Source organism: Corvus kubaryi, unplaced genomic scaffold, assembly GCF_017639235.1.
Source record: "Corvus kubaryi isolate FWS band 111438036 unplaced genomic scaffold, C.kubaryi_AGA036_p1.0 135, whole genome shotgun sequence".
Taxonomy (NCBI): Eukaryota; Metazoa; Chordata; class Aves; order Passeriformes; family Corvidae; genus Corvus; species Corvus kubaryi.
Window position 1 is genome coordinate 53,648 of NW_024580669.1, and position 8,866 is coordinate 62,513.

Sequence of the window (8,866 nt, forward strand, 5' to 3'; positions counted from 1 at the left end):
ATCCAAAGGTTTCCCTGGAATCCTGCACTGGGATCAGTGGAGCATCCCATGGATTCCCCGGAATTCTGCACTGGGATCGGTGGAACACCCCACGGCTTCCCTGGAATCTTGTAATGGGACCAGTGGAACATCCCATGGTTTCCCTGGAACAGCCAGACTGGGATTGGGATATGCTGGGAATGGGATATACTGGAATCTTGTGCTGGGATCACTGGAGCATCCCATGGATTCCCTGGAATCCAGCCCTGGGATCACTGGAGCATCCCATGGATTCCCTGGAATCCTGCCCTGGGATCACTGGAGCATCCCATGGATTCCCTGGAACAACCACACATTCCACAGCCCCATTCCCTGCCAAACTTTCCTATTCCCATGGAATTCCAAGCTGGAAAATCCCCCCAGGGTCTCCAAGCCCGACTCCTGGCTCCTCACAAAACAATCCCAACAATCCCAGCACGGACCTGAGGGCGTTTTCCCAACTTTTGTGGAATTCTGGGACCTGCCAGCATTATCCAAACTTTTCCTGAGCTCTGGAATGCCGAGTGTTGCGACCGCTTCCAGAGGTTTTGGGAATTGCAGCTCCCTGGAGCAGCTCTCCCACTCCAGGTGGGATTTTCCAGGTGTGGGCAGTTCAATCCCTCTTCCCTGACTCTGGATCAGGTGCGGGTGATACAAACCGGGATGTGCCGAAGGAAAAGGCCTTTTATTCCCAGAAAACCTGGGCGGGGATTTGCTCCTGGGAATTCGAGCACTTCCAGGGAATCCAAAGGATTCGGGATGAGCAAACCCAGCGGAGAGGAGTTGGAAAGGAGACAATTCCAGAAGAGACGGAAAAGTCAGGCAGCGACTTCCCGGCCTCAAATCCTGCCTGGAAGCTCCTGAGCTTTTCCCAGCTGGGGTCCTGAGCTTGGGAATGCTGGGATGGAGTCGGAGTCGGGGCTGGAAAACTGCCTGGGCACCCTGACGATCCCAAAGAATTCCCAGCTCCAAGCAGAGTTTGTTATGGAAAAACTGGTGGGAAAACAACCACAGATCCAGAGCTCCAGAGGAATTTATGGGATGAGGATCCAGGACCAGATCCAGAGCTCCAGAGGAATTTATGGGATGAGGATCCAGGGCCGGATCCAGAGCTCCAGAGGAATTTATGGGATGAGGATCCAGGGCCGGATCCAGAGCTCCAGAGGAATTTATGGGATGAGGATCCAGGACCGGATCCAGAGCTCCAGAGGAATTTATGGGATGAGGATCCAGGGCCGGATCCAGAGCTCCAGAGGAATTTATGGGATGAGGATCCAGGGCCGGATCCAGAGCTCCAGAGGAATTTATGGGATGAGGATCCAGGGCTGGATCCAGAGCTCCAGAGGAATTCAGCCCCTCAGCATTCCCAGCCTCGCTCCCTGCAAATCTCCCAGTTCCTGAGGATTCCAGGCTCCAGTTCCCTACAAATCCCCCAATTCCAAGCGATTTCCAGCTCCAATTCCCTACAAATCCCCCAATTCCAAGCGATTCCCGGCTCCAGTTCCCAACAAATCCCCCAGTTCCAGGTGACTCCTGGCTCCAGCAATCCCTGAGCCCTGCCGGACCCTGGAGCACCCAGGATGACCGCCCGTGGTGCCACCCTGCTGCGCCCAGCTGACCCCTCAGCGTGGCTGTGCCCTCCTGGGTCACTCCTGGGTCACTCCTGGGTCACTCCTGGGTCACTCCTGCACATCCCACCTATGGCAGCGTCCATCACCCCCACTCCAGTGTCCATCACCCCCATTCCAGTGTCCATCACCCCCCACACCATTCCAGTGTCCATCACCCCCATTCCAGTGTCCATCACCCCTATTCCAGTGTCCACCACACCTCCACTGTCCGGCCCAGCGGAGCACCCAGCGCCCCAGACACGAGTGACCCTCCCCCGCCAGCGCTGTGGCCCCCACAGCCCGGTCCTGCTGCTCCCAGTCCCAATCCCAGTCCCGGAGCCGATCCCTCTTCCAGGCCGGCACTGGAGCCGCCCCCGTTCCCGGCCCAGTCCCGCTCCCGGAGCCGATCCCAGTTCCAGCCCGCTCCCGGTGGGCGCCTGGAGGGGCAGCGGCCCCGCGCTGCGGCCGCACCGGAGCCGCCCGGGATGGCAGCGCTGGCACCGGGCTCTGCGGGGACCGGAGGGGCCACCGGGATGGGAACACCGGGATAGGAACACCGGGATGGGAACACCGGGATGGGAACACCGAGGAGCGGGGCAATGGGGACCGGTCCTGCCGGGCCCGCGGCGGGGAGAAGTTTGCCCGTGCTGCGGGAGCGGGGCCGGGAGCGGTCAGGATGCGGGTGGGGGATCAGGGTGCGGGTCGGGGCCGGTTTGGGAGCGGATCGGGGCCGGTCCTGGTGCGGGTCAGGACCGCTGTGGATGCGGATCAGGGAGCGGGTGGGGAGCTGTTGGGATGCGCATCCCGGCGCGGCTCGGGACCGGTCCGGCTGCGGATCAGGGAGCGGATCGGGGCCGCTTTGGGAGCGGATCGGGGCCGCTTTGGGAGCGGATCAGGGAGCGGATCGGGGCCGGTTTGGGAGCGGATCAGGGAGCGGATCGGGGCCGCTCTGGCTGCGGATCGGGGAGCGGGTCGGGAGCTGCCGGGATGCGCATCCCGGCGCGGGCGTGTCGCTGTCGCTGTCGCGGTCCCGGTGCGGCTCGGTGGGCGCATCCCGGCTCGCTCACGGTCCCGGTGCGCATCCCGGCTCGGCTGAGCGGAGATCCCGGTCCGGCCGCTCGGGAATCCCTCCCCGATCCCCTGCGCGGTCCCTCGCTCGTCACTCACCGTCTGCTGCAGGTCGGGGATGCCGATGCGCACCACGATGGCGCCGGGCGCGGGCTCCTCCATGCGCGCCGGGGCCGCCAGCTTGGGCGAGCGGGGCCCGCCGGGGCCCCGGGCCGGCTCCAGCCGCGGCTCCTCCCGCAGGCCGGGGCTCGGCTCCCCGCTGCTGCCGGCGGCTCGGGGCTGGCGCTCCGGCTCCGGCGGCGGCGACTCGGGGCTCTCATGCTTGCTGCCCGCGGGGCTCAGGGGCATGCTCCGTGCGCCGCGGCGGGCGGCCCGCACCCGCTCCCGCACCGGCTCCGCTCCGCACCGCGCCGGGGCCGCGCTCAGCGCCCGCCCGGGGCCCTGCGGGGGGACACCGAGGGTCAGGGACGCGGCGGGAGAGCTCCGGGAGCAGCCCCGGGAGCGGCATCGCGGCTGGGGGATCCCGGGAAGAACGGGGGGAGACTGGAGAGGGAGCCCTGGAATTGCCACAGGTGGCAGGGAGAGCGCCCGGGAAGGGCCGTTCCTTGGGAGAAAGATGGGAAGGGACCCCTGGGATGCACAGGGACATTCCCACAGGGAGCCGCTGGAATATCCCCCCAGGAAGGGCCATTCCCTGGGAGAAATCTGGGAAAGGACCCTTGGGATGCACAGGGACATTCCCATGGGATCCCACAAACCACCAGCAGGGATCATCCCAAAAAAGTGACCTCTCCTCAGGAGAAATCTGGGAAGGGACCCCCGGGATGCACGGGGACATTCCCACAGGGAGCCTCTGGAATATCCCGCCAGGAAGGGCCATTCCCTGGCAGAAATCTGGGAAGCGACCCCCGGATCCCACAAATCCCCCTTAGCAGGGCCCATTCCCGGGAGAAATCCGGGAAGGGACCCCCCAGACCTGCTCAGGGCACCCCATGGAGACCCCACGGATCCCCCCAACTTCCCATTCCCGGGAGAAATCCGGGATCCGCCCCCACTTTTCCCCGGGAATCTCCCCATGGATCCCATGGGATTCCCCCAGCAGGATCCGCCCCCCAGTGCTCCCCAGTGCCCTCCCAGTGCCCCCCCAGTGCTCCCAGTGCCCCCCAGTGCTCCCAGCGCCCTCCCAGTGCTCCCCTCTAATGCTCCCAGTGCTCCCCCAGTGCTCCCCAGTGCCTCCCAGTGCTCCCAGTCCCTCCCAGTGCTCCCCCAGTGCTCCCCTAATGCTCCCAGCGCCCCCGCAGTGCTCCCAGTGCCCCCCCAATGCTCCCAGTACTCCCAGGGCCCTCCCAGTGCTCCCAGCGCCCTCCCAGTGCCCCCCCAGTGCTCCCAGCGCCCCCCCAGTGCTCCCCAGTGCCCTCCCAATGCTCCCAGTGCTCCCAGTGCCCCCAGTGCCTCCCAGCGCCCTCCCAGTGCTCTCCCAATGCTCCCAGTGCCCCCAGTGCCTCCCAGTGCTCCCAGCGCCCTCCCAGTGCTCCCCAGAGCTCTCCCAGTGCTCCCAGCGCCCTCCCAGTGCCCCCCCAGTGCTCCCCAGTGCTCCCCCAATGCTCCCAGTGCCCTCCAGTGCTCCCCAGTGCTCCCAGTGCCCCCCCCAGTGCTCCCAGTGCCCTCCCAGTGCTCCCAGTGCCCTCCCAGTGCTCCCAGTCCATCCCAGTAACCCCACGGCTGCAGCGCATCAGGAATTCCCGCATCCCCCCGGGAGGGGATTTCGGGAGCCCCTGGGCGGCCCCGGCTCCGCCTCAGCGCTTCCCGGGAAATCCCCCGGCCCGGCCCTGGGAAAGTCCGGGAAGCGCCGCCCGTGCCGAGGATCCCGGGAGAACCATCCCGGGAATGCAGCTCCGGCATTCCCAGAGCCGGGAATTCTCTGCCAGGGAATTCCCAAAGAGCCCCCAACGAGCTCCAGCTCTGCCCTCGTGCCAAGATTTCGGGAATTCGGGCGTTTGGGATCTGCTTCCCAACGCCACGGAGCTGCCTGGGCACCGGGATCGGCGCTTTTTCCTGGGATTTTTCCTGGGAATTCTTCGCTCCACGCTTGGATTTCCAGCTCTTTGCCCGCCTTTCACACCCCGTTCCCAAATCCTGGATTTGATTTATTCCCGGGTTTTTTCGGGTTTTTCCGGGGGGATCGGAACTTTTCCCTGGAATTGTCGCTTTTCCCTGGGATCAGAACTTTTCCCTCTCTCTCTCTGCCTCGTTATCCCACAAATCCAACGCTCCAGGTGCCGAGCCCGGGGATTTTTCCCAGGTTTTTTTTTTTGGTTTTCCACCCCTCTTTAATTCCCAATAATTTTTAAAGCCCGGCTGGGAAAGGTTGGGAAAAAATTCCACAGCGGAATTCCCTCCGATTCCGTTCCCCTCCTTAAATCGATTTCTCGGCTCACGGAACTCCAAAAATTCCACTTTTTTTCCTTTTTTCCCCAAAGAATCCATGGAATCTTTCGGGAATTATCATCCGAGGAGCCTCATTCCGACCCGAGGAAAAAAAAAAACGGCTGGAAAAATATTCCAAGGAGATTTTCCCTGCATGCCCCAGGGGGATTTCCTTGGATTTCTCAGCATTCCCAAAAAAGGTCAGCGCGGAGCCACCCTCGCCCCTTTCACTGTGGGAACAGAATTCCCAGATTTCCTGCCCTTTTCCCATCATTTTGGGATCAGAAATCCGGAGCCACATTCCCGCCTCTCCCAAATGCCGGGATCAGCAATTCCATGGGGATCATCCCAAACCGGGAGAACCTCCAGGATTCCCTTGGATTAGAGGTGACAGAGCCACGATTGTCCCTGGTCAATCCCGGAATTCCTTTGGGAATCCAGCTGGGAAAACCCTGGGAAAAGGGCAGCGGGGTGCCGAGACCTGGAAAGATTTTTTGGGGGGGGGATTTTGGGGAATTTCTCGGGATTTTTGGGGGGAATTTTTTTTTTTGAAGGAGAAGACCACCAGCGCCAGGAAAAACCACGCGGTGCCAGCTGGGAATCCTCGGGAAAACCGGGAAAGGGGGGAAAAGGGAAACTGGGAAAGGGCTCGGTGCAGCCAAAAGGAGCCCCAAAAAGCTGGAAAATCCTCTGGATATTCCCAGCGCCAGGCGCAGCTCCCAAATCCCGGGATTGGAGCCGGCCAGAGGGGACTTCCAGAGCTTTTTCCCGTCCATCCTCGGCCAGAATTCCTCACTCCGGCTTTCCTCTGGCTGCTCTTCCCGGAAAACTGCCGGGATTGGGAATGGCCTCGTTTCCAGCCCCCACATTCCCGGGAAATTTTCCCGAGGCGTCGGCATCGCCTGATCCCGGAGCTGCTCCCGTTATTTTTTGGGAATATTTTTAGCCCTGCCATTGGCAGCGCTCGGAGCCCTCGGCCAGGTGACAATTCCAGGATTTCCCTTTGCCGGGATAAACCCCATTCCCACCGGGAAGGACTCCGGGATTGGGGATTCGCAGCGCAAAGCGCCGAATTCCAAGGAATTCTGGGCCATTCCCAAATATTCCGGAGCAGGGAAATCCCAGCTCCCAATTCCAGGAGCGCTCGGATCCCAAATCAGGAGCGGCTCCCACCTCGGTTTTCCCAGGATCGGGGAGGATTTGGGAATCTCGGCACGGAACCTTCCCTGTCCTCCTCCCCTGGGGCTCTGGGTCCCTTTCCCGGGAATCCGGGCCACAAATCCCGGGATTCTTGAGCTGCGTCCAGCTCCGCTTTGTGCCAGCCCGGCATGGGAAGAATTCCCTGGGATTGGAATTTTATCGTGGGATTGGAATTCTTCCCTGGGATTGGAACTTTCCCCTGGAATTGGGGCTTTTCCTTGGGACTGGAATTTTTCCCTGGAATTTTTCCCTGGGACTGGAATTTTTTTCCCTGAGATTTGAATTCTTCCCTGGGACTGGAATTTTTCCTTGGGATTGGAATTTTCCCCTGGGATCGGCACTTTTCCCTGGGATTTTTCACTGGGATTGGGGCTTTTCCCTGGGATCAGAACTTTTCCCTGGGACTGGAATTTTTCCCTGGGACTGGAATTTTTCCCTGGGACTGGAATTTTTTCCCTGAATTCTTCCCTGGGATTGGAACTTTTCCCTGGGATTTTTCCTTGGGATCTGAACTTTTCCCTGGGATTGGAATTTTTCCCTGGGATCGGAACTTTTACCTGGGATTTTTCACTGGGATTGGAGCTTTTCCCTGGGATTGGAGCTTTTCCCTGGGATTTTTCCTTGGGATCAGAACTTTCCCCTGGGATTGGAACTTTCCCCTGGGATTCTTCGCTGGGACTGGAATTTTTTCCCTGAGATTTGAATTTTTCCCTGGGATTTTTCACTAGGATTGGCACTTTCCCCTGGGATCGGAATTTTTCCCTGGGATTTTTCCCTGGGATTGGAACTTTTCCCTGGAATTTTTTCCCTGGGATTGGGGCTTTTCCCTGGGACCGGAATTTTTCCCTGGGATTGGAATTTTTCCCTGGGATTTTTCCTTGGGATCTGAACTTTTCCCTGGCATTGCAATTTTTCCTTGGGATCGGAAATCTTCCCTGGGATTTTTCCCTGGCATTGGCACTTTTCCCTGGGATTGGAATTTTTCCCTGGAATTTTTCACTAAGATTGGCACTTTTCCCTGGCAGAATCAGGGTTAAATTCCCTCCCTTTCCCAGCTTTCCCAAACCCAGGGAGGGCCGGGAAGCTGCTGCCTCCTCCACGCTCCCAAATCCCGACTCCAGAAAATCCCGGATCCTTTGGGAAAAGGATTTCTGAGTGCGACACCTCGGCCACGGCGAGCGGCTGTTCCCGAGCTTTTCCTGGGAAAAGCAGCCTGGAATGACCAGGCCAAGGGATCACTGGGATCACCGGGATCACTGGGATCACCGGGATCACCGGGAATGGGCCAGGAAGAGCTGTTGGGGCACCAGCGGGATTTTCCAGCCCTGGAATTGTCACACCGGAGAGCGGCCACGGATCCCAAACAATTCCTGCCCTTCCGGAGCTGGATCCGAGAGATCCGATCCCTCCCCTGGAAGAACCAGGGAGCCAAAGCCTCACCTGGAAGGATCAGGGATCCTGGAAGGATCAGGGGGCCAAACCTGGAAGGATCAGGGATCCTGGAAGGATCAGGGAGCCAAAACCCCTCCCCTGGATCAGGGGGGGCCTGGAAGGATCAAGGATCCAGACCCTCGCCTGGAAGAATTTGGGATGCAATCCATCACCTGGAATTCTCAGGGGAGCCAAAGCCTCACCTGGAAGGATCAAGGGGCCTGGAAGGATCAGGGATCCAGCCCCTCCCCTGGAAGAACCAGGGAGCCAAAGCCTCCCCTGGATCAGGGGACCTGGAAAGATCCAGGAGCCTGGAAGGATCAGGGGGCCAAATCCTTCACCTGGATCAAGGATCCAGACCCTCACCTGGATCGGGATGAAAGGAGCCAAACCCTCACCCGGATCAGGGAACCGGGAAGGATCAGGGGGTCTGGAAGGATCAGGGAGCCAAACCTGGCAGGATCAGGGATCCTGGAAGGATCAGGGAGCCGGGCCTGGAAGGATCAGGGAGCCAAACCTGGCAGGATCAGGGGGCCAGCCCCTCACCTGGATCGGGATCAAGGGAGCCAAACCCTCAGCTGGATCAGGGAACGGGGAAGGCTCAGGGATGCGATCCCCGCCCTGGAAGGTTCGGGAATGCCGGGCGGGCGCTGCTCGGGGCCACTCGGCGCCGTTACCGATTGCCCAGGGCGGGCTCGCGGCTTCCAGAGCCTCTGGAATCCGCGGGGGCCTCGGGAACGGGGACACGGGGAGCGGAGCGGGGATTGTCCCTCTGTGTCCCCTCCGCCCGGCCCCCGGGGCGGTGCCAGCCCCGTGCCAGCCCCGTGCCAGCCCCGTGCCAGCCCTGCCCGCTGTCCCCGCGCTTATCCGGGCACCGGGAGGTCAGCGCGGCTCGTCCCGGCCCCGCCGCACGTGACAGCGGCACGGAGCAGCCCGGGCCGGCCCCGCCGTGCCCTGGGTCAGCCCCGAGAGCTCGGGGACAGGGACTGGGGGAAGGGCGGGGACAGCGGAAGGGACAGGGAAAGGGGGAAGGAGCAGGGAAAAGGGGAAGGAGCAGGGAAAAGGGGAAGGGGAAGGAGTAGGAGAAGGGAAGGGACAGGAGCGGGGAAGGG

At 61.2% G+C, this 8,866-nt stretch overlaps 1 protein-coding gene across 1 annotated transcript in view; it reads right to left on the reverse strand.

The window, feature by feature from the left end:
- LOC121676817 (skin secretory protein xP2-like) overlaps nt 1–8,866 on the reverse strand; it is a 34,670-nt gene that overhangs the window by 18,802 nt on the left and 7,002 nt on the right. The window contains exon 3 of the mRNA XM_042053773.1: nt 2,796–3,137. Within this exon, the coding sequence (XP_041909707.1) occupies nt 2,796–3,137 (342 nt within the window). The remainder of the gene's footprint in view (nt 1–2,795; nt 3,138–8,866) is intronic.